General features: G+C 35.3%; 1 protein-coding gene across 2 annotated transcripts in view; it reads right to left on the reverse strand.

The window, feature by feature from the left end:
* MAGI2 (membrane associated guanylate kinase, WW and PDZ domain containing 2) overlaps positions 1 to 27,010 on the reverse strand; it is a 1,245,024-nt gene that overhangs the window by 903,879 nt on the left and 314,135 nt on the right. For both annotated transcript variants that reach the window (XM_048212921.2, XM_048212920.2), the window contains exon 2: positions 14,599 to 14,715. In XM_048212921.2, the coding sequence (XP_048068878.1) occupies positions 14,599 to 14,715 (117 nt within the window). The remainder of the gene's footprint in view (positions 1 to 14,598; positions 14,716 to 27,010) is intronic.

A 27,010-nucleotide genomic window follows, 5' to 3' on the forward strand; every position in this document is an offset into this window, starting at 1 on the left:
ATGGAATGGTAGATGGTGGTGGTGGTAATGGTGGTGGTGTGATCTCAAGTAACAGACTGGGGCCTTCCATAAAGCCTTGTCAAATACCATTATTTCCAGCCTATACGCTGTATCCTCACTCAACACAGATTGCACTAATCCAAATTGCAACCACAGAATATTTCACCTGCTGTTGACCTTCTTGTTCTACTCTGTACTCAACCTTTTGTTTCTATCTATCTATCTATCTATCTATCTATCTATCTATCTATCTATCATCTACCTATATCCATATAATATGTATAGATTTTTATATGCCTTCAAAGTTGAGTTGACGTCACACATATTTCTCTTTATTCTTTCATCCATTCATCTATCCATCCATCCATCCAATAAATGTTTACTGAACACTTAAATTAAGGATGGCCAAACTGGGTGGAATTCCAGCAGGCAGTTTCTCAGTTAATTAACCAAGTTTTAAAATCTAGTTCCTAATTATGAAAGCCTAGACTTTGGTCAGTACTATAGGAGATCGAGCACTGATAACACAGATGATAACCAAAATGGAAAACCCATTTGCCTAGTTTACAATAAAAAATTGCTTTCAAATGGTCTAGAATATCATCTCTGTAATAAATATGTAAGAATTCAAACATAACCAGGTAGCAAAGCTCCATGAAAAAATACATCATACACAGACTGATTTGTGATCAGACACAATCAGAACTAGAGAAGCTATAGAAATTGAGTTTAATGGCATCAGATAATCTAAGACACATTTCATAAGGGGGTTGTACTATAGTTTCTAGGACTTCAGTGACTGACATTTACTGAATTGTTATCATTCTCCCTGTTAGGGCATCCTTGTCATTGTGACCAGGAAGGTTAACATTCAGTGGTTATGATTTTTCTCTTCACAATATTTGGCAGGGACACTACCAACCCTTAACTACTTGACTCTTCTTTGTCACTTTGACATACACTGTCATATTCTTTCTTTACAGTGTTGGTTCTCAACTGGGAAGATTTTTGCTTCCCAAGAAACATTTAACAATGTCTGGATACAATTTTGGTTGTGACAAGTCAGGGAGGGCAGCTGGCATCTTGTAGGCAGGAGTCAGAGATATTGTTAAACATCCTATAATGCACAGGGCAGTGCCCACAACAAAGAATTATTCACCCAAAATACCAATAGTGTCAGGATTGAGAAACCATGCTCTAGCGATGTTATTATGGTCAATCTGCTTATAGTGTAGCTTTGTTTTCCTTGGAGCTATTCTGACTCGTAAAAGTGACTCTGCCAATCCTGTTTTTGCCCACTAAGTGTAAATATGAGATTTAACTAGCAACATGGCAATGTTATTTACCATTTCAAGTACTTGAGGACAACTCACTGTGTATTTACAAGCACTGACAATAATTACTATTAGATTCATCTTCCTAAAATACAAGCCTGTCCCCTTAGCACCCCTCATAAGGACTTTTGTAATAACAGCCAAATTTATTAAGCATTAATTTCTGCAAGACATTGTTCTGACCATCTTAATTTATTTAATTTTCTCAGTATTTCTATGAGGTAAGTACTATTTTATCCCCATTTTACAAATGATGAAACAATGTCACAGAAAGACTACCTACTTTACCAAGGCCACCTAGTTAGAAAATGCTACAACTGGGATTTAAATCCAAGTACTTTATTGTGTTGTGTTAAATGATAATGTTTGGTCTAGATGGGCTTTAAAATGCTACAAACAGTTAAAAGAATAAAGTTCAAACTCTTCTAATCAGCTTCATAGCACTCTGAATCCTGACCTTCTCTTCTTCTCTTGACTTCCCACCCAATACCTTGAACTATAAAAGCTCCACCCCTATTTTTCTTATGCACATTGCCAGGACTGAGGATTTGCTTAAAAGGTCTTCTCAACTGGAATGCCCTCTGGCTCTTGCCACCTGTTCAATTACACTTGGTTTCCAAAGCTGGGTTAATAAGGCTTGCCTTTTCCCTGAAGTCTTTCATCCCTGGCTGCTACAGTTAATAATAATCTGACTTTCACAATACTTACTATTTTGAAGAAAAAAAGTTGGCCTTTAAACATCTACTCTGTGATAGATATAATAGATAGCAATGAATATAAAGTAATATGAGATAGATAAAATAGATAAGTACATTTGAAGAAAGGCCCAAACTGGGTTAAAAAAAAATCTATGATCTATTTTTTATCACCTATATGTGAACTTGGACTGAATTTCAATTTTCAAAACATCTGTAATATGTATATAATACCCCCTTACACAGGTGTTGTGTGTGTCTCATTATTTTAGTGATGGGACAGACTATATAGAGAGAGAGAGAAAGAGAGAGAAGAGAGCAAGAGATCTATATATCTCTATATAGACACATAAATACATATATATTCATAAGCACATATGTCATGTTTTACATAGTGGATATAAATAAATATATATGTGTGTGTGTATGTATATATCTATATCTCTATATATCTTGTAACCAAGAGAAAAACCAAGTTTTAACTCTGGATCTGCCATATATAAGCCAAATGATCATGGGCTACTCACTTAATTTGTTGAGCCTCATTTCTCTTCTTAATAATGAAGAGAGCACTCACGGATTAACAGATTACATGCTTGATATAACTCTAGGCTTCCTGGGAACACAGGCAGGGATGGTCAATCACAACAGTCCTTAACTACCTCAGGCTGTATTTACTACCAGATTTCCACTGAGGAAATCATGGATCCATTGTTCCCAATTGAAGGGCTCTGTTCACAAATTCTAAAGAATCCAGAGTTATCCTAAGGTAAAAAATGTGTGCCTCTAACTAGTAAATGTGACTAAGTTTACCACTACAGGGTAATCCAAAAAAACCTTAGTTCTTCAGGGATTGCCATAATATTTGTTTTTCTTTCTTTCCTTCTAATTCTTGCTTTCTTTGCTTCTTATTCTTCTCCCCACTCATAAGAAATCTAGAGTATGAATATAGAAGAGCAGGTGAGAACAGAGTTCTCAATACTGGGCTCATATTGCTCAGCTGAGTTCAGCCCTTCTTGGTCTATTTCTCCACTAAATTCCACAATCTCATCATTATTGCTATACAAAGATGAATTAACTTAGGTTTTCTAAATAATTATTCCCCAAAGTCTTCAATCTGGCTATACATCTTAATTATAATACAAGGTCAATATTTTACCTTAGTTGTATATATTCAGTTTACCTATCTATAAAGTGAGAAGAATGATATTTGTTTACCTATATTTGAACTTGAGGTAAGGATACATCGCTAGAGAATAGGACTCATGTTTTCATCATTCCATATTTCCAGCACCAGGCTGGTCATACACACATAGTAGATCTCAATGTTAGTTAAACTGAATTAAGATAAGTTACAATATATATATAAGTTTATAAACTTATAATCTCTTTAAATTTAACAGGTTAATGATACCTTGAATTAATATAAATCTATATTAATGACATTCTGAACTAACAATCACACTTTTTTTTTATAACTAATGAATTAGAAAGGTAACTTTCTATGAATATAACCATATTCAGAAGGAAAATAACATTTAACCTACAGAATAACTAAATTTATTTTTTTTAAATTTGTATCAGGGAACCAGATACCTTTTTTCCAAAACTCATGGTAGGGTCAGCTTAAATACAAGTTCTCCAAATTGTACTTATATTTTCCTTGTATGTGCATTTTTTATGTATTTCATTCTACTAAAAGACTCCTTAGTGAACTTTAAGGTAAAGAAATGATGTTGGGGCCAAAAAAAGCTTCCAATGTTGACCTCTGGTCACAGATGTTGTGCCACTTAGTGCAGAAAGCATCTTCTTTCAAAATATAATTAATTTTCTGTAGTGCTTCAAATACTATATTCAACTCCTCACTTTTAATTAAGATTCCTTTTCTTGCTGCAAGTTTAAATTATGTTCTGAAAGCAATTTTTGTCAATTGCTTTTTCATGTGAGAAATATAATTATGAACTAAATTTTATTAGTGTCATATTCATACTTTTTAATAATAAAGTTGTGAATAAAAAATGAACAAAGACTCTTACACACGTTTAAAATGTCTCATGCTATAAGTAGAGTAGAACATTTCCAGAATACACTGATAATGTGTAAGTATCTTGGTTTTCCAAAGAACAAATACGTTTCCCTGGTAGCTTTTGTATAATCAGCATACTGTAAATCAGTCATTAGGAGCTTGAGCATACATAGAAAAGTAAAAACCTTACTTTAAAAATGTTCTGTAAATCTTTTCACTAATATTTCATAACAATTACTTATATTGTTAGTATTTGACTACAGAGTCATCAAAAAGGAATTTAAAACTTAGAATGGTCTCTTAAAAGTGATAAATTTAAAACCTATTGGGTTATCACAGAAAACAAAGTTGGTTAAAGGTGATTTTTTTTTCCCTTTCATCCTAAAAGCTCTTGGAGATACCATGTTTTCTGTAGGAGGGTCCCCATGTCCATTCTCCAGATTCTTAAGTGTTAAGAGGGAACTGTGGTGATTGCAGCCACAGTGCCGATTTCTCAATTCTGGCTTCATGAATCATAGTTCTGCAGCTATGGGCAGGCCTCAGCGGCAGCCCTCAGGGGCAGCCCTTACCCTGCTGGGGAAGTTCTGTATTTTTTGAGTATTGTTCCTGAGGATCTATTCTGCAATCCTTTTCTAATTTTAACAGCAATTTTCTAAACAGCTGATTTCCTAAATCTCTTCTTCCTTGCATGGCTTTATTTCCTGCCAAACCCTGAATAACACATTATATGCTGTTTTGCTTTATGAATTAGAAAAACAACCACCAACAAATTCTTTGATACCGAAAGCAGTAAGAAGTGAAAGCTTGACAGAAGTTGCCCACTCATTGGCTCCTTAATGATTTAAGTTGCTCCATGGATACTAAATATCACTGTGCATATTAATCTGGATCCCTTTAGTCAGAATTGGGGCATTTTCCCAGAAGCCAAGGAAGATCTGTGAACATATGTGGACATTTCAATTCCATGTGTTCCTGGTGAAGGGATCAGACAAATTGTGCCAACTTGTGTCATCATGGAACTATACTCAGAGAGCTAGTTGGAGAATTTGGGAACTGAGAAGCTGTCACTAATCTGGGCTGCAAGTGACAGCTGAGTCAGTGGAGAACCAGTTATACTGAGATGGCAAAATAGTGTTTCTTTTCAGCAGGAAAAGGACCCTCTTCTTTTTTCCCATTAAAATGTTAAAAATTCTGAAGCAAATAACACAGGTGTCTCTGTTTTGGTTACTTTCAGATACTGTATGAGGGCAAGAACAGAGGAGGGCATGCCATTGTTGAATAATATTGGATAATATCAATCCGCTACTGATCTAGGTCTTTCTGGAGCATTGGTAGGACTGTTACCAGTGGGTCTCCTGCACAGCAATCGTGGGAATGAAGGTGTGATTTAGATGCCTTACATAATTCACTATCCATTTTCATGATTTTTTCTGCTTTTATGGAAACATTAGGTAAAAAAATACAGATACACATCTAAGCGGTCTCCTATCTTCTAGGACCTACCAAAATTTGTTCACAAACTGTAGGGGAAATCAGAGCTATAGTGACCAAGGATGTAACATGGTACATCTGATAAATGGATTTTGGCATCAGACAGATCTATACACTTGAATTCCTTGTTACCTATTTAGCAGCTGTAGTGTGGGGGGATTCTTAACCTCTCTAACGCTAAATTTCCTCATCTGGAAAATGGGCACCACGACATATTTCTCATAGGATTGCAAAACACAAGGGCATCATTATAGTCATTGCATGTAGATGTTTGGTAAATGTTAATACATTCCCTCCCCTGCCCCCAACTCCATCCATCACCCTTGCAGTGATTTGCAAAAGAAATACTTTTATAAAACGCCAAGGTGAAGAACTGGAAACTTTTGTAAATACCTGTTTATAGAGTTTTATGTAGTTAGAATTTTAGATTTAGATTAGAATTCAGAGTATGAAATGCTGGTAGAAGATCTGGTAGAGCTGAGGTTAAATAAGTTTTTATAAGCAAAGTTTAGAAATTAAGGAAGCTTCTAGATAATGTAGAGTCCTTTGCTATTTTATCTCTCTTCTTATAATAAGGCTAATGGTTTTAATTATTGAAATAATATATTTATCAATTATTTATCCCCTTAGGTGTTTAAATATTCCAATATTTCTGGTGATAACATTCTAAAAAAAAGACAATTTCGTACTTTGTTGATTAATGGCCAATCAAGAGCCTCATGTCAAGATGAATTGACTTGAAGCTAGCCAATCAATGGACCTTAATTTGAAAACTTTCCTGATAACCATTTATGTATATATGATTATATAAATATAAATATATATTTTTTATTGTAGGAATTTCTGTCCATATCCGCTTGACAAAAAAAAAAGTCTTTTGTATCGATGGAACTCCATTTATGCTCACTAGATACCTTGCAGTTCTTTACTTTTCCTCTTTTTCTATCCTAAGAGCATCTCTGAACCTCTTTGGATGCAACCTTACGGTGCCCGTGACTCCTCAGAACTTCTACCAGAGAGTTCTTCTCATGTAGAGTGTGGGCTGGGAGCCAAATCCACCTGGGATGGAATCTCTGCTCCTCCACTCAGTTAGTGCATGGTGTCTGGCCTGTTACTTAACATTAGAGCTTCAATTTCTCCATATATTTTTAAAAGTGGGGATCATGCCTTCGATGGATGCTGTGAGGATTCAATTAGAAAATGTCTTAAAAATGTTTGCACATAGGAAGTATTCTGCAAATGGCGGCTGCAACTTAAAGAACTGTTCTGGTTGATATTCATGAAGTCTATTATCTAGGGCTTGTCTTGTGTGGGCACTCACCAACAATTCCCCCATTGGGAATGTTAAGATGAACGAGATTCAGGACAGGTAGTCTCAGCTTTCCTACAAATATTTAGGTCCTTTATTGACCTGCAGTTTTTCATCAGTGTCAAACAATTAAAAAGAACAGAAAAGGATTCAGAATTCCTACTAAAAATGGGAGAGGACAGATATACATGGCTTGGTATTAGCTCCCCAATTCCATGTTTTCTTTGGAGGATAAGTTAAGGAGCTATCATTTATGCATACAACTGGGTTGTGTTGAGCAGTAGGTAAAACTCTATCTTCATTCCGACAGAGCTTGTGCAGATACTTCCTGATTTTGTGTGCATAAAAAGCAATAATCCTGAAACCTAGGTTTTAAGAAAGAAAGCTTGGAACAGGAACTGGGAAACTAACGGGAAATTGATCCTATGTAAACATCCGAATTGCCTACGAAAGGCAGGCTCTATGGATATTTTTTAATTGAATCAATTATCAATCTTACCTTGCTTTTACCTTCTAATTACCATGACTTAGAAACACTACTGAACCTCCTAAATTTCTCAACTGTGCTGAAAAGATTGCACTGAGCACTGATTTAGCCTCCCGTTTGCTAGATCTATTTGGGCGCCGACCCAGCACCATTCACTTGCATAACTGACATTTATTAAAGTTCAACATTAGAAGATACTATATTTCATGTTAAACATCTTATTGTAAAAATTACAATCACATTTTCACAATAATATACCTCATGCTTCAGAAGTCTTTATGTCACATCTCAACTTATTACACATTCCAAAGGAGGAGAGCAATTTTAAAAGCTTTGTATTTCTCATTATGTTTATTTTCCCATCCACTTACTAAAACTGGACCATATTTCAGAGTTTCATGAATAGTGAAGGGAGATTTCAAGGAACATCAGACTTATGATGGCATCCTTAACTTGACATTCATAGAAAAATCTGAAAGTACACGCATGGCTGGTTTTATCCAGAACTGCACTTAATTTAAACACAGCTCTTTATTTTTGCCTGAAGTGTCTGCTGTATTTGATATATCTTCAGTTTCCATAAGCTGTTTACACCTGCTGAATATCAAGGGCATTCCATACTCAGAATAATTTAAGCCAATTTGATGAAGTGATTTGAATAACAATAATATAAAGAAGAACAAGCCAGCAGAATCAGAAAATTACAGCATTTTAGAGTAGAAAGAACCATTATAGAATTACTTCTTTCATTCCCTATCCTCCCGCCCCTTAGTCCAAAAGGTAAGGCTTTTGCCAAGGTCCTATAGTTAGTTAGTGGTAGAGTCTAGTCCAGAAATAATTACTCTTAATTCTTTGATGAGTGTTCTGTCCACAGTGCCATGTTGCCAAATAAGAAAAGCCAAGTGTTACTGCTACTCACCAAGCTCTAGTGATGCGAAACTACAAAGTGTAAATAACTTTGACTCGTGTACTAGATATTAGAATATCAGTAACCACAATTAGTATTCCTTTTTCGTTCTTTTGGACAGATGCATTTGAATCAGAAATTGAGTGTTTTACTACAAATTTACAGCCTTAAAGTCCCATAAGAACACCAGTATCCTTGCCATCTTCCCACTGCTTTCCTTCAGCTACATAATCATCCAACAGCCTATGTCCTAGTCAGCAGACTTTGGAAACTTGAGTAGATGTGAACCTGACAGAGTCTTAATTCTTTCTATTCAAAAAGTGCAGTGGCATGCAATAAGGGATGTTGACCTTCTTATATCCAACTGAGTAACAATTTTGAAATCTGCAGGGAGCAGATTCTGGGCTCCATAGAAGATGAGCTATTTTCCACTGCCTGTGATTACCGGCTTTTCTGGAGGTAGAAAATAGGCTTCAAGCACTCATCTCCAATTCTTCTCTAGGCCAGCTGCTGAAGCCACTGAAACCCAAGAGTGTTCGTACCATTTGCCTACTCCACCCATGGTCCACAAACCCAGGTTTCCCATGAAGAACCACCCTCTTATAAAAAGGAAAGAAAGAAATACAAACCGAAAGAGAAAAACCAAGAGGAAAGATTGGGTCACAGCCATACACAAAAAAGTTGATCAAATCAGGGCAAAGGGAATTCTATATGGTTTGGAAAATTAGTAAGGTTGTTCACTATTGGTGTTTTTTGCATTTGGGGGGCCTGATGTGTTCCTTTATTCAAAAACTAGTGTCTGGTGGTGTCAAATGGATACATGAATGCAATCACTTCTAATGTTTCTTGACTTTCCATTTAAGCAACGTTTTGAAGCCATTTCTCTCCTGTAGAGTACTTTGTCACCAGCTCAATGAATGTTACTATCTGATCAGGAAAGAGCATTCATTCTGCTCAATGGGAAAAAGAAAAACGAAAATGCATTGTACTTTCATGTAAGTGACATGAAACTAGATCTTACTATTCTCAGTGATAAGGGGCAGAAAGTAAACCTAATACAGCTTTCTGTATAAAGTAATAACACTTTTTTAATACATGTACCACTCAGGCATACATCTGAATGAGTAACCTTTCAAGTATTTGCTACTACTCAGAAGCTATTGAAATTTTTCTTTTGAGCTAGTTTTCCAGGGCAGTTTACAAATCTCTCAAGAAATTTAGTTTCATTTGTTTATAGATTTCCTTCTCCTTTGGTCCACAATGCTAATAATCATATTTATTCTCTAATAAACTTATTCTCAAATTTAGCACCAAATACAATTAGGCTGTTTAAAAAAATTCATTTTCAAAGAACAAAAATCTGGCAACTTGATTCAGAAATAATTGCAAAAGAACATGATTCATAATCTAAAATCAACTTTAAAAGAAGATTTTAAATCGATGATTCTTATTTGAAGTAATAAGGCCAAGGTTGAAACTTATATAATATATATCTGTTGAACTATATGTTTGTTTAAAATTCAGTTGGATCTGATATCTCTAGTTCTATGCCTGTATGTCTACCTATAATTCAACCTACCATTCCAACACATGAACCTATACTGCTTAAAGATATTAGGAGTATTTAATTATGCTCTTGATCACCTTCAACTCACAGAATTTCATGTCATTGGAAAAAAATTTTTTTTTGGTAGTATAACCCACAGGTTGATATCACTTTCTTTTCTTACTACATGCTTAGAACTATACTTTCATGATGAAAATTACAAGTAATTAGAAAGATTCATTTATGCCTACAAAAACATATTGCCTTATTGAATATTAAGAAATATTTTTTTAAGCTTTAAAAGTACTGATGTGTACTTAAGAATTAAAATTATTTTCCCCCATGCAGTATACTAGAAGTTCTGCTCTAATTTAAGACTTTTTTAAAAAAAATTCAGACTTTTTAGTAAATATGTGTTCACCAGCTTCTCTCCAATTGTCCTCTCCGACCATAGTCCTATATAACTAAGGGAATGGGATTTTGACCCCTTGCATAGCTACACCTTTTGGCATGTTCTTAAAAGGAAAAAGTTCCCATAACTCTTAAAGAGCATGCTTCTATTTACTTCTCCATAAAAGATAATTATAACAGAAAATTTTAAAAATACATATCAGAAATCTTAAATTGTATTCTTGATACTGCTTCTTTTTAACATGATTTAGTTTATGACAACTTAAAGTGCTTAAAAATGTAGAAACATCATTGTGAGCTACACCTCAACCAGCTCTTCCATAAAAGTAATTTCTTTCATATCTTAAATCTATGTTTTTCATTTTGTTCACTTTTTATGGAATAGTTTTAGACCTTTGGTTTTATTGATTTTTGTCTTTTACTTGGTATACGCTGGTATTTCTTTTGGCTTCAAATAAATTTAAAATGTTTCCCAACAAAACCATCTCACCAAATGACAAAGTATGGACTTGGGAGAGAAGTTTAATTTTAACTACCTTCCATTTCATTCTGAAACTTTAAAAATTGGTCATTGAAGTTCTTCATGGCATCTGGTATAATGGGAAAAAGCATCTAAAATTTATATCTGTGCTCACACCTGCCTTGAAAATTAATTTGTGTCTTTAATAAATATTAAGGATAGAAAAACTAGAATTTCATCAGTAAATGAAAGTGGTTATTTTTTTCTCATTGTTAAGAAGCATAGCCAACTTAACCATGGTTGATTAGACTCAAGAGTTAACTATATGCAACCTTTATGCTCAGTAGAATATTAAAACCAAAATACTGTTTTTACTTTTTAAACACTTGAAAATTAATCCAATAGTTTTTCTGTATTAATTCCATTAAATTCTTTTATATACTTTCACCGAAAGAACAACACATCCTGCCTTAATTTTGTATACTTAACATGTTACAATGAAACAATCTTGTCTAATCTTTAAATAGATCCTGCTAACTTAGTGCTTCTGAAATTGTCTTTTGTGTACTATTAAGGTAATTGAATACTCCATTTGATGGATGTTCTGAACTCTTTTGAGTCCTTTATCTGTATACATTTTTCCTAGTTAGTCTTTATCACATTCTAGATTATAACAATTATGTCTCATCATTATTTACTCATATCTCCCAAAGTTCTATTACATAAAAATCCTATACAGCCTGAAATCAAATAGTAGAAAAATTCATTTACAGTATTTATTTTTTAAAAATCAACTTTCACTTTAGGACACCAGGATCCTCTTAAGACTTTTACCCACGACTCCCAATAAATGACATAACTAGCAACTAAAAGACATGTATTTAGGTCCAGATTGAGGTCTTTAATGGATATAAATCATGTGACTGGCTTATGTTTTAGTGAAAATATCAAGAGCTAGCTCCTAAGGATCTTTTATCCCCGATGTAATTTGAAAGAATGAAGAACTGATTGACTGGAAGCTTCTATGTGTGTATGCAGGAGCGTGTACGCTCATGTTCACCACATGCCCAATGATTCTATTTCTGTGACAAAGTCCTGCCTTCCATGACTAGAGACACAGCTTCAAGAAATATATTTTTGAAGAACTGGGCTCTCAGGTAAGGTTCTGGGGAAACGAAATGAAAAGGCTAAATGCAGTCAACTGTTGTTTATGGGGCAGGTAACAGACTGATGGGATTTATATTATATATAGTTAAGGCCCAGTAAAGACCTGAGCTGACCACCTCCCTCCCCCACTTAGCTTGGAAACTGACCAGCAGCTGGACCCACATTCCTTTCAGGGAGTTGGCCATAACTGAATTTGGCCACAATTGAATTTGGCTGTATAGGGGTGTTTGAGGGGAGAGTGTCCCGGGGGCTCTCACCCCAGAACCTTCCCTTATTCACTAGACACCAAGGAAATCTAGCTCCAAGACTGCTCCTTTCCACCCAGTTGTAGTTATTGGTGGTGGAGTAATTTGGTGGTAGCAAACAGAATTACTCAGTTGGGCCTTGCCTTGTAAAAACAATTAAGCCAGCCCCTCATAGATATAAGTTGACTACATTATTTTTTTCATGGAGTTATCCAGGACCTATTCCTGGTGCCATTAATAGATTACACAAGAGGCATGCATGTCAATGTATGCATTTGTAAGAACGGTGACATGTGCTTCAGTAGTACCATTTCCTTTTATGTTTATATGAAAACCAATGAGAATTTTCTGACCCAAGAAAATATGTAACAAACATCACTCTATACTCAAGGTCAATAGATATGCTGGACATACATTTAAGTTTTTAAATAAAGCCAGGATTTTTCATACAACTGACACATTTTTGTTGCATACTCTGCATATGTCTGAACATTTTATTAAAAGACATACTGAGTGAAGATGGTGGATTATCCGGGTCTAATTCATCAGTATAAAAGTGATTATAGATCATACAAATCAGACTCATTTCTATCTTAGATGGTTCTTCACTTTTATGCAAAGTTAAGAGCATCCTTAGTGAGTAGTATTACTGGAATTGGCTATTAGGAGTGGTGGCTACAAATCCAAAGAATAATTGTTTGATTATAATATTCAGATTCATTGAATTTCTAATCATCTCCTTTATAGGAGCTATTCAAGGACTTCTAATTGAATTTATGACCTTGTACCGAAATCATATCACAAAACTCTTTATGTTTACTCATATAAGCCTAGTTATTTTACCCTTATATTTATTTTTCCTTAATAGTATTTCTTTGGTACTCTAAAGAGAGATGACTTATTTAAGAAGTTAATTAACTAATGCAAAATTTACTCCTATTATCTTCATATTTAATTAAGACTTCTTATTTATGTCATCGCCTCAGCAAGGACTACAAGTATTTCTGAATGTCAGCCTCTTATCTATTTCCCTCAGCTTTTAAACATAATAAAGTGCCCAGATTCTTTATTCAGTATTTCAGATCTCCTTTCTTTCGTGTCACAAAAGATAAATGCACATGGCTGTGCTGACAACATCACAGCTTTGAAAATGCGTCCACCCGTTACCTTATAAACAGTTCATCACTTACTTTAATCCATCTTCTTCTGGCCATCACTCTAATGTCAAACTTACAAGTTTAAGAATGCACTTTTCTCAACTTCTAGTTTTAAAGCAAGAGTGCAACAGTCTATTCACTTCACTAACACAAATGGACAGAGAGGTAGCATTTAGATTGACAACATGTCAATCAGTAAGCATTCTCATTTAAGAATACATGATAGTTGGGGCCCTGGCATTTTTATTTTGCAGAACATTCAGTGTTAACAATGGCACAAGTCTAGCCCTCCTAAGATGTGCATAGGTGGAAAGGGTTGGGGGTTGACTTTCCATTTCACTTCTCTCTGTGTTTTCAACATTTCAGTATAATCATCCATGATCTATACCTTTCACATAGTTTTGGTAGCTCAGTACCCTTTCTCTGCAACTGTATATACATATACACATTTTTTTGCTTGTTTATTTATCCTAGCCAAGTTTTCCTTTCTTTAATATCAACTTTCCAAAGCCCATAACTTTGAGTTTATTAAAATTCAGAGCAACACTAAAACAAAAAGAATACACACGACACCCACAGAGTTTCTGGAGAGTTTGTAAAATCTCTGGGGGTCATGAAACCTGAAGGAAATGGATTTTGATATTTACGTAGGATCTAGGACCTGACTTGAAAAGTCCTTGAATTGTCCTGAAGTTAGTAGAAGATTATTAAATAAAATGAAACAGGTACTAAAAAGTTAATGTGTGAATTTTTTCATTTGACCAAGTCCTCTCTTTTGAAGCAGCACCTGCTCATAACCAGGGATTTTTGTTTTGTGGACGTCTATAGGTTGCATATAAGAAATTTGTACCCAACACTCAATATTAGCACTTTCTAAGAGTTATAGAACATTAAGCTTTACTTTTCAATGCATAAGTTTCTTTTCACTGGTGAGGTTCCCCTGCTGCAAACCAGAGATGAGGCTGGGAGTTACTGTGTAGATTCTATTTACAAAATAGCTGTTTTAACTGATAGATTTAATTTGCATTCTCCTGTCTCCCAGCATGGAGTTCTACCCCAGTCATGATTCATTCTAAATCATCGACATCCTGGACTAGAGTTAATATTTCTCAATACTAATTTAAGAAGTAAGATAGGTTTTGTAGCTTGAAAATCCCAAGTCTCTTCTGGCTACAACATCATCAAAAACCACACAATGGCAGCTACAAGGTTTTTCATTTAAAAATTCCATATCTCAAATCAATTTTGTCCCAAAAGCCCACCATAAAAAAAAATCAATGCAATTTAACTTAAAAAAAATAATGGATATATAGCTGAACATTTAGTTTTAACACAGAAAGACAATATCGCCTGTTGTACTCACATGGCACCGTGCGGAGGTAGAGGTTGTCACGGATGATTTGTTGAAGTTCGTGGTCCACAGAACCCTTCTGAAATCGTAAGTTGAGGTAGTGACGAAGATCCTTATCAACAATTCCTCCTAGAATGATAAAGTTTCTTAATGAAGGATGTTGGAAAATATTTTAAGTACGTAATTTGATTCTGTCATAAATATAGTCATGAACCCATTTAAAGATTTATTTAATTATTAGAGAGAAAGAGAGAGAGAGAGAGAACATGCAGGCAGGGGAAGGGCAGAGGGAGAGAAAGTCTCAAGCAGACTTCACACTGAGCACAGAGCCTGAGGTCGGGGCTCAATCCTTCCACCTGCTATTATCACTTGAGCCAAAACCAAGAGTTGGGTGCTCAAAGAATTGCACCAGCCAGGCGCTCCTCATGAACCCATTTAAACATTTACCTCCATAATAATAAAAACATTTACTGAGATAATAATCGTCAGGTCTGTGCTCAGTGTTTTACAATACATTCTTTAAATTATTTTTCATTTAAAATGAAGTCTATAATACGGCAAAAGATATGTGTTACTCCTGAACTAATAGTGAAATGTCATAGTATATCTCATTGCATGGCTGAAAAAGACCACTCCCCCCACCTCCATTGTCCTTCTGGCAGGCATCATTCTACTTTCTATCTCTATAAATTTGACTACTCTAGGTATCTCATATAAGTAGAATCATATAATATTTGCCCTTTAGTGACTGGCTTAGTTCACTTAGTATGTCTTCAAGGTTTGAGAAGATTTTTAAGTTATTCAAAGTCACTATGGATTTAGATAAGTAGGATGATATGAAAAGTTAAAAGAAAAAAACCTTATACAAATATTAATACTGTCTCCTTTATATAATAAATCAAAGTAATTTTATGTGTGCAAATATTTTTAACTTGGGACAAGGTTTGAAAAAATTTAGATTTTTTTCTTTTATTATTATAATTGTTTTATTATTATTATTATTATTACAGAAATAATTTTAAGCCTATTTGCCATTATAATCTAACAAAAAATAAACTGGACTATCGGTGAGAAAGCTTACTCTGTGGATCTATCAAAGTCTAATTTAATATTTAAAGATAATTATTCTAAGTTATTATTTTGTTTTATTTTTTATTTAAGCAGGCTCCACGCCCAGTGTGGAAACCAATGCAGGGCTCGAACTCATGATCCTGATATCAAAAGGTGAGCGAATATCAAGAGTTGGATGCTTAACCTACTGAGCCACCTAGGTGCCCCAATGATGTTAAATTATGAAGACTTATCTGAGATCCTTCTTATTCGTATACTTAAAAGAAATTGAAATACCTGCAAAAATATAAATAAAAATTCCTGATACAGTTATCTTTTCAAACATATTAAGTAACTGAGCCAAGACAAAAAATTAAAGATAGACTAGGAAACCTGTAATAATCACATAAATCATAGTCTCTTCAAGTCCTTTTGAATCCCAAAATTACAATTCATCAATGTATTTGTACCACCATGACCATGTAAAATAGCATTTGGTGGTTGTGCATATTTGCAACACAAACACCTCTTACACAAACAGTAAATATATTTGCAAACGACATATTGCAACATTTTTGAAGTTTCTGAATCCATTGTTTCAGTTGTCTCCTACCTGCTGGCAGAGCCTCAGTAAGATGCCATAAGAAATATTTTTAACTGAATTAACTATCAAAATTCTTACCCTTCAAACACCGTTTCTCATATATTTGAACAAATAATTGCAATCTATTTTTCTTCCACCCAATATAATATGATAGCAGAAAACAAATGACATCAAAGGAAAACATACTGCTTATTGAGCACACATAAATACTACATCCAGAATGCTTGTACATATAATTTTCCAAATTCAAAACAATTTCCTTAGTCAAAGAAGCACAGCAGTCAGATATGAAAGTCACTTGAAACTACCATCACACTTATCAATAATTACCTATTCTTTATACCTCCAAACATCCCGCATTTCCATGTGTCTTGGACCTCCTGACATCCCTCTGAAGTAGTTAATAATTAGAAATCCTAAAATTCTGTTTCTCTCCCTTGGTCTTTTCCGGTCAACAGATCATGTCTACCCTTGCTGCTAATTCATTACAGCCACAGAGCAAGCATCATGCCTGCCTGTTCTCAGCTGTCATTTCTGCAGAGTTCTAAGTGTACAGGTCCTTCAGCAACTGCACTCCAGCTTTCTTCTCTTTTTCTCTCTGTCTAATATGTGGGACATGCCAAGTGATGAGATGCTTTCTGGCAGCCCGAGAAAATGCTAACTATAGAGCAACAGATGTAGTCTGTCCACTAAAGTAAGCTAGAATCACTCACCTAATGTAACATGGATAAGCTCACATTTTGTAGTCAGGACGATTCTTGTCCCTGAAAATAGATTATCATTTGAAAACATTTTTTTGGACTACAAATATACTACATTAGCCCTCTCAAAAGTTGGCCTATTTAAGAAAACAACAACAAAAGGCTGTCTATTCACTCAGTGACTGTTTTTCCCTCCATGGAATTATCTGCTGAAGTTTCTGAGAATTATTTAAAAATTTCTTCCACTAATTAAAATGAAAGACATAAATGATCACAATTATTTTGGAAGGACTTCTCTTGCCTCACATTTCACAAATACTTTATTTTTCTTCATAATTTATCATAGCATCTTTCAAGTAAGGCAATTTTATTTATCCTTGTTATGGTGAATTCTGCTACTTGCCTACCCAGCATATTGTTTTCCTCTATTCTTTTTTTATTAAGAACCCTGACTTAATTTCAGACCCAAACATGCTCCACTCTAGGACATGGATCACAGTGGTCTGAAACAGTCCTAAGATCTAGTTCCTTACTTTCCTACCTGCTCTTTCAGTCTTCCATTGAGACCTCACACAGGAGGAGGGTATTTCTTACTCATTGAACTAGGACAGGTATCTGAGATGGAGCAGTCACATTCTGACCACAAAGTGACATGCACAAGGGACAAATCCAACAGTTTAGGAGATTAGAGTAGAGGTTGGAAACAACCTGGGTCCCTGATAGCTTCGATGAGGAGCTAAAATAATATCAGCAACCACATAACTTAAGATTTCTTGTTATATGAGAAAAAGTATATATTTATTTTCTAAAACTATTATGGGTTTCTGTTATCTGCAACTCTACATGATCCCAAGCGATAGTTGTGTATGTATAGAACTGTTTGATATAGATATGTTTGTAGAGTTTGTGCACACACAGACACACACATTTAAAGGCACGTTTTCTCTTAATTAGCAATTTAAATTAGAGAAGACTTAAGCAACAGGCAGTGGGCCATGTCTGAGTTGAAAAATAGCTCCTGGGTCTCAAGACTACCTGATTTCAGGTATCTAAGTTAACATTTTAAAGAATTCCACATGGTGAAGTGTTCAATAAATGTTATCTACTGTTAAAACAACTGAATCATCTGCTACATTATTTGCCATAGTTATAATTTTTGGTTGTGTTGTTATTTTTTGTCTGTGGCATTTCTGCTTTGTCACTTGTCGGTGATACCTAGATTTGCGGGCTTATAAGATGCCTACACTAGTCATTCCATCAAGCAGAGCACCAGCCATCGCCAATGCCTTAGCCACAGTACTCTGCCCTTCAAAAAACTCAGTGGCTCTTACTTACTATTATATTTTAAAAATTATGAGTTTCTTCATTTAACTGTGAATTTTTATCCATTTATTTTACAAAATAAAACAATTAAAAGATATAATATCTTCTCAAATCACGTATTTGCCAAGAGATTTGGGAAGGATTTGAAGCCAACGATTCTGCTTCTAAAGATCATGTACTTAACTTGCATTATCTATAGCCTGAAAACCAAACTTTTTTTTTTTAAAGATTTTTATTTATTTATTTGACAGAGAGAGACAGCCAGCGAGAGAGGCAACACAAGAAGGGGGAGTGGGAGAGGAAGAAGCAGGCTCATAGCAGAGGAGCCTGATGTGGGGCTCGATCCCATAACACCGGGATCACGCCCTGAGCCGAAGGCTGACGCTTAACCGCTGTGCCACCCAGGCACCCCTGAAAACCAAACTTCTTAGTCCAAAGCAGTCAAGTATTTTCTCAACATGACCCCAAACCAGCTTTTCTGCCTGACATCAAAGGATAACTTAAGAAGAACTCTTAAGACAGAACTTGATTCAAACTCTTTATATTGTAGACGAAGAAAACAAAGCTCTCACAAATTATCCAACACAGGATTCAGAACAAAATGGGATGAGGACTGGGGAAATCATCAAAGAGCAACTCCCATGTATTTTGGGGGAGAAAACTCTAAATGTTACCACTTGAAAATGGTCTGCATCTCTATGGTTTCCATAGTTTTCTGTGGAATGTCCCCAGTATAACTGCTTTGTCCCCTTTACTACTTGAATGCCCAGATTGAGGAAGCTATGGAAGAAGATGCGGCTTGGCTCAGGTAGAAAGAAACTCCTTGGCGTATTTCCTAAGAAAAATTATTAGTCCTAAGCCTTGTAGCTAAAGCCAGTTGTTGTTCTAAGGTTGAGGTAGAAATCTACCAGGCTCTGCAATGTTTGTGCCTGGGGTCTGATTGCTGATAAGTGTAGTCCCAGCCCTCATTAGTGGGCATGGCTATTAGCTCAAACTTTCTCTTCCCTTGAGTCAAGTGCTTCTGCAATCAGCTTGCACCTTATAAACTTAATGTAAATTGAAAAGATAAATTTACTGATTCAGACGGTGCAGGGGGCATAGAAAGAGGAAGGTGAAGATAACGAGCAAGTCAAAGTCTGGCTCATTCTGATGTCATCTATTCATCCTGTGCTTCAGCCAATCAGGCTACTCTAACATTCTATTATCTTATTTATTTTTTCTTCTCTTCACCTCAGTTTTTGTTTTGTTTTGTTTGTTTTTCCCATTCATACTCCACAGGATGCTGGAGTAGGCATTTGATTTTTGTGTTTCCTTGTGCTTTATATTTTGTACTAATTTTTGTGCTTTACGTTATACTACCTTCTTTTGGTAACGGCACCTTGATTTCTTTTCTTGAGTGGCTATATGTCTCTCATTCTGTACAAATATGATTAGACTCTTAGTCAATCTGCCTTGCTCTTGCTTAGCCAATTAAAGTTTCTCTTCCAGGAGTTGGCTTTATCGTGGAGTGACCCAAGAATGTAAATTCACGTGCTTTCATCCTGAAAGTGGTACCTTGAAGAATCTATCCATCATTTTTGCTTCCTAGACACATAAATCTGTCCTTTTTTCTAGCCAGCTTTGTTAATTTTCCCTTTGTTGTTTGCAACTAAAGAAATTGGAATTCCTATCCATCCTTCAGTTTAAAATTATCCTTTCCTTGGCCTTCCTTGTGATCTTTTGGCCTTCATCCTCCTCTGAAGTTCTATATCCTGACCACCTTTCTTAAGCATTTTGCATGTTTTAACAGGCCATACAATAATAAGTGGGTCTACTTTATGTTGTATGTTAAACTGTAAGCTCTACAGGACAGAGAATTCCCTAGTCATTTTATATCTTTTCCCTTCTCCTCACTTCAGTCTCTAAAGTAGTGACTTCTAAATATACGAGGTCCCCTAATGTTTGCTGAGTAAGTAAATCACAAAGACTGTACTGGAAAGAATGCCAGATTGTGTGGATGAGGAAACTGAGTTTCTGTTTCCACTCCAACACTTATTCATTGAGTGGCCTTTCATTTCTGGATTTCATTTTTCTCAGCTGTAAAAGGTGGATGTCTTATCATTTTGGGCTTCTCTAACACAATACCATTTTACTGAGTGGCTTAAACAACAGGTATTTATTTTTTTCCAGTTCTGGATGCTAAGTCCAAGATCAAGAAGCTGGCAGGTTGGGTGTCTGGTGAGGGCACTCTTCTTGGTGTGCAAGTAACCATCTCCTCCTTGTATCCTCACATGGCTGAGAGAGAAATCATCTCTCTAACATTTCTTATAAAGGTTACTTAACTCATTAATGAGAGCTCCACCCTTATAACCTAATTACTTCTCAAAGGTCCCACTTCCTAATACCATCACATTGGAGGTTAGGATTTCAACATATGATTTTTAGAGGAGACAAGCATTCAGTCCATAACAATATGTGTAGAACCAAATAAGGTCTCCAGTAGATTTCAATTGTATGCTTCCATATAAAATGTTCACTAAGTGCATTTTAGAGTTTGGGGATTTTTTTTTTTTTGTAATCAGATAATCACATTAATTTCATTATAATTACAGATCACAAGTTATCCCTAGTCCATAAGAAATAAAGCCATGGTTAATCTCCCTAGGATACTGTTGTTTATTTTCTGAATTGTCCAGGAAGATAAGAACATCAGCAGACAATTGATTTCATACATTGTCTTTGTCAAATAAGTAGTAAAATAACCAAGCAAAGCAGTCTATAAGAAACTGGAAGAAAAAAAAGTTCTCCCTAGCCCTTAAGATATGCCCATGAGTAATTACAAATTTATTTTATCTCACTTTATTGCGTGGTGGGGAAGTTGAGGAATAGACAGTAGGAAATGATTATAAGGCTAAGTTGCTATGTTCCTTTTTAAAAAATAGTTTCTGCTTGGCATACCTCAAAGATGGAGAAATAAATCACAAGAAAGTTGATTGATTCTGTTAAGATCCACAGCCACAAAATAGGTGACAGACATATCTAATCCAGTCTACCGGAGCAGGCTCCATCCCCTTTTTAGGTGGAAAATTGTATCTTTGGTTTCTGATGATCTAGAGGCCTATCTCATTTTCAGGCAGCTAGAGTACTGCACCAAATCACTGGATGCATTTGATCTATACTGGCCATTCTATAAATTGTGAGCCAGTAAAACTGTTCTTCCCCCAATAATTCTCCTTTGTCTATTTAAGACCCATGGTAACTCACTGTAGATGAATTAATCTAGTTAATTGCTTTTCCATAGCTGGAAACATTTAGGTATATGAAAATTTGTATCCCTTCCATATTTTACCCATAATATTAGAGAGTACAGTCAATCCTTTTTATCAAGCCTTAATATCTTCGTGTGTTTTCTTCAAACTTTTAGTAGTATCACATATTTTGTATAAGAAATGCAATAATAAAAGAGTCAACAAAATATATTAAGCAGTTGCAGATCATTAGGAGATTCAAAACTAGAGAGAATAATTGCTGTTTCAGAGAAAATGACAGAGATAAATGTAAGTGTTTATAATATTCTCCAGCTCTATTGAAAATGGCTTTTTATCATTTCCTTCCCCCTACTACTGCACAGATGGGATATTATTATTGAGTTTCATTTTTCATTGTTAGCCTTGGTCTCAAAGTAAATGTTAGAGTTGTTCTTATAGTTATGATTATAGGTTCCCATAGAGAAGAAGAAATGAATACTTGGTACATGTCTGGCATTGTGCTAAGTGCCGTACAAGCATTACCCCAAATTTTACAATCAAGAAATGTAAAGGATGGGCACATAGTTGAAAACAAACTCAAGTGTATCTAAATTTTCGGTAATATTTCAGGATGGCTAATTCGGTGCAGGAATAGGGTATTTTCCATTAATTTCTTTGGCTCACCTAACTCTTAAACATTAGATGTTCTTTATAAAAAGCAGGATGTCAAAACAAATTAAACATAACGTAAGAAAAAAAGATATATGGCCAAAAAGTAATCTGACCTGAATTCAATTTTTTTTTTAAATCAGAGATTATACCACTATAAGTTTAAAGAGAAAAAACAATCTATTAGGATAGTTATAAATGGATCTGAAATCTTTAATTAAAGGTTTATAGACCACAACACCCTGAGGTTTTTACGTAAAATTGCTAAGGTTAAAGGAAGAAACTATTGACCAAATATCTACATAATTTACCAGGAATTTTTTTTTTTTTTTTTTTTTTTTACCTTGGGGTCTTGGTTTATTGCCTTTTAAACTATTTGCCCAAGTTTAAGTGCAAATTTGTAAAAATGTAGTGATAAAATATCACAATTCTTTTTCCTGGAAAATCCAAGCATTTACCCACATTAATTTTTAAAAGCATAAAACAAATTGCTCATACTAGGTATTTCTGAAACACACTCACTTATTGAAAGTGAACATGTGAATGATATTTAAACAATAAATGTCCAAGCTTATTTTATTTTATATTAGCAAGCTGTTATCTTCAAGGCAACTCAAAAATTATACTTTTAAAGAGGTGATACTTATTGTGAGTAAAATTGATGAGTATTATCAGGAATAGATTTGTAAACATGACATTGTCTCATGTTTTCAGAACTGTAAAACAAGGTCAGTCCTCTCATTTAATTTTTGCTAACGTGCTGCAACTTAAAACTCCCAGATGACCTGATGCAATAGATGGTCCACTCCAAATGTCTTCATGCTGGAAAGTATCATGACATAGACCACATTGCCCAAACTGACTTTAAAAAAAATAAAAACCCACAGCTTTATTTATGAGCCCATTTTACAATGACAATACAAAGAAATTCCCTGACAAAACTGGTTCCAAAGAACAGACTAATATATCCTCTATAGGCTGTGTCATGATGGACCAGGACTAATGAAGTTATAAGAATTCTAGGCACATGATTTGAATTGCTACAGGCTGACTTCGAATAATGAGGAATGAGTTCCAAAAGTTTATTTGGAATGCAGGATTTTCTTTCCTCCATAGAAATAATGTATCCTATTATAATTATGTCTTTGGCCCATCTATAAGTCTTTTAAATTAATGAGGCACCTGAAATACATTATTCATGGTATGTTAGAAACACATAATTGTTACAATTGCCATGTATAACAATGCTTCCTGGGAGGTGGGGGCAGGGGGATAAAGTTATAGTTCCAAGTTAGGCTGACAGGTTCTAAAAATTCAAAACATGTCTTTCAAGGAGAATTTGAATGGAACACTCAGCTCCAAGGCCCTAGTGGGGATTCTTGCTGATATCCTTAAAAGATTCTTCCGGGCAAGGATGAGTTAGGAGTAGGTAGAAGAGGGGGCAGCCTATTGGGAGGACAATTCCATATGTCTTGTATAAATGCTTTTGGGACCATGAGCATCTGCTGATCTATTTCCTCACAGCCCTGCCCAGCCCAAACTCTTTTTCTTTGGAGTTGCTCAGCCCACAGTTTATTCTGAGGTCCTGCCCGCCTCAGTTTGTGTTGCTATCATCCCTTTGATCTGATTTCACTATTAAATGGGCTGTAATCTCTTTCTCTATTACCTATTTTAGAAACAAGCACAAAATCATTTTGGGATTTCCTGGGCATTCTTAAAAATACTTTATTACTGGGGTACCTGTGTGGCTCACTTGATTAAGCTTCTGACTCTTGAATTCGGCTAAGGTCATGATCTCAGGGTTGTGAGATTGAGCCCCTTATTGGGCACCACTCTGGGTGTGGAGCCTGCTTAAGATTCTCTCCCTCTGTCCCTTCCCCCCTCTAAAAAAAAATTTATTACTCATAAAGTTATGAAAAAAGATCTGAAATGCCTTTCCCCACAAAAATTTGTAAGCCCGGGGGCGCCTGGGTGGCTCAGTCGTTAAGTGTCTGCCTTCGGCTCAGGGCGTGATCCCAGAGTCCTGGGATCGAGCCCCGCATCGGGCTCCCTGCTCCACTGGGAGCCTGCTTCTTCCTGTCTCACTCCCCCTGCTGTGTTCCCTCTCTCGCTTGCTGTCTCTGTCTCTGTCAAATAAATAAATAATATCTTAAAAAAAAAAATTGAAGGCCCGTAGCCATTTTATCTATCCATTCCCCCTCCCCTGTGCAATACGTAAGGATCACGTACATACTATACATTATAAGCATAGTGTAGACCCTGTAGGAAAGACAAGGTCAGTGGGTAATAGTGGCAAATTGATGGTTACAAATCCTGGAAAGTATTTTCAGGTTGCAGAAGAAATCTAAGCTCACCTAACTCAGTTAAATATGTCATTTGAGGAATAGGATGTGTATTTGTGTGCATGCATGCATAGATGTGTGTTAGGGAAGCAGAAGTGGGTGGACAATAAGAAGTAAGAAAACAGCCACTGGGGGCTATGAGGATGGAGGCAAAGTAAGGAAGGATATAGAGGGCAGATTTCATTATCATTCTTGTGCCCCTAGGTTGTTACTACTTTCACCACTGAAAGCCAAGGCCCTGATCTGACTTAGGAGAGAAATGAGAAGCAGGAGCTGGGTTTGAGAGACTGAACCCAAACAATATCCGAGATTGCAGTGGAAAGGGAAGTGGGAGGAAGAAACCTCTCAAGCAGTGGAAGCTGGAAGAGAAAATCATGCCTGTTGCCAAGTGGCCAGCATCACTGTGCCTCCCAAGTAACTGAAAAAGAAGTATATGAATCAACAAGAAGTAGAGTCAAATACCCTGAAAGTGAGTTGTATTATAATGGACTTTTACTGAATTATAAAATTACTTCCTCCAACTAGAGTTTTAGGGGCTATTTATACACTTGCCAGGCATAGTGCTATAGATTAGTAAATTCAATTATCCATACCTGAAGGCTATCAATTAAAATTTCCTAAAAATTCATTTTTAGACATCTGGGGCTGTATTGCCTGTAGAATTATAGGGAAGACTGAGCCAGCAATAGGAAAGAAGAAAGAACGTACAATTAACCAAAGGCATTCTTGATTGCTTTCCATCCCCTGATTACATATAAAATTGTGCATGATTTTTGAGCTGATAAAAGGATATTTAGAGGTTGCCATCTTAAGCAAACCCAGCTCACGCCTTGAATTGTTAGCAATAAAAACCTACTGAAAATATTTCTTTGAAGTAAACTTCCATTTTTACTAAACTATTATTATTTATTAACAATTTTTTAAATGAAAATGTTACGTGACTGTTCACCTAAAAATATATTTTGAAATCAAGAAAAAATGTAGAGGCTACGAACTTCATTGGAAATTAGTTTTTACTGCTTTAGGAACGAAATGACAGCAGAGGAGAATAAAAAAAGCAAATCTGATAAGGAGGGGAACATACACATATATGCTACATCATTTCACATTTTGGGGTGTTACTAAAGGGGTGGTTGTATTTAAAGGAGTTGAGGGTAAGTACTTTCTGTGGCTAGGCCCAAGAAATAGAAAAGATTTTTATGCTGCTCACTAACATTTATAACAGAGCTTCACCATTATATTATGAAAATCAGGGGATAGTAGGGATAAATGTTGCTATTCTTCATTTGCAACAAACTTCATTTTCCTGCCTAGTGCAATTTTTATTTTTTAAACCCTAAAACAATGCCTTATAATTGGTTTGTACTTAATAAATATTCGTTGAATTACATTCCTGCTCAACAGATGACTTAAATGATTTTCCTAGTATTAATAAATGTTTCAAATATATGAATGCAACAATACATAGCCAGTATGATTTATAGAAGTTCAGAAATGCTTCTTGTCATAAAAGAGGGCTCTATCATTACTATAGATTTCTTTTTTGGACTGATACTATGAGCTATTTGCTAGGTCATAAAAGTGGCTTTAATTTAGTTAACTCTGTGGTGTAAATATCTCATTTGAATGAAAATTTACTTCCTTTTGTCAAATAACGACCTCTATAACCTAAGACAAATAATTTTGTTCTTGAAAGTAAATATAAAAAACAAATATATTTTGTAGTATGTTTATGTCATGTTTTAGGAAGTATGTGACCAAAAATCCTTAATATTATCTGGGATAATACTAACATTAATTGCTCAGCCACGTACTTTTATTATGTACTCCTTAAAATCATACCACAGCAAAGACAATGATTTTAAGTCTCCATTGAGCATAATAATTTTTATAAAACAGTACAATGATTTCTAGTTTTTGATGAATAACACTTTTTAAAAATATTTTTATTTATTTGAGAGAGAGAGAAAGCGTGTGCAGGTGCATTGTGGGGGTGGGGGTGCAGAGGGAGAGAATCTCAAGCACACTCCCCACTGAGCACAGAACCTGACCTGGTCTGGATCTCAGGACCCTGAGATCATGACCTGAGTTGAAATCAAGAGTAGGACACTTAACCAACTGAGACACCCAGGCACCCCTGATGGGTAACACTTTCAAAGGTAATATCTAATGGCTAACTCTTGAAAAATCTGGAGGAATGTCTAAAGTTTTCATTACTTTGAAAATGAAGTATCCATTGACTTGAGAATTATCTTGTTTTACTAATATCAACATGGCAGTTATTAATTTTGTTAATATTAAAGATATTTGAAATAATTCATTAAAGAAGGCTGATTTTAGAGATGATTTACTAAAGATGGGGTTTATATTCAACAACAAACACCATTTTAAATAAGGACCCTCTCTAATGTGCAGTCTTCATTGATTTTGTAGCTATCATTATACTTGACTTGAAATATTTATATTCTTTTGATTCTAGCTTCAAGTCAGGCAAGTCTGTTTTGCAGT

Source organism: Ursus arctos, unplaced genomic scaffold (genome assembly GCF_023065955.2).
Source record: "Ursus arctos isolate Adak ecotype North America unplaced genomic scaffold, UrsArc2.0 scaffold_3, whole genome shotgun sequence".
Classification (NCBI taxonomy): domain Eukaryota; kingdom Metazoa; phylum Chordata; class Mammalia; order Carnivora; family Ursidae; genus Ursus; species Ursus arctos.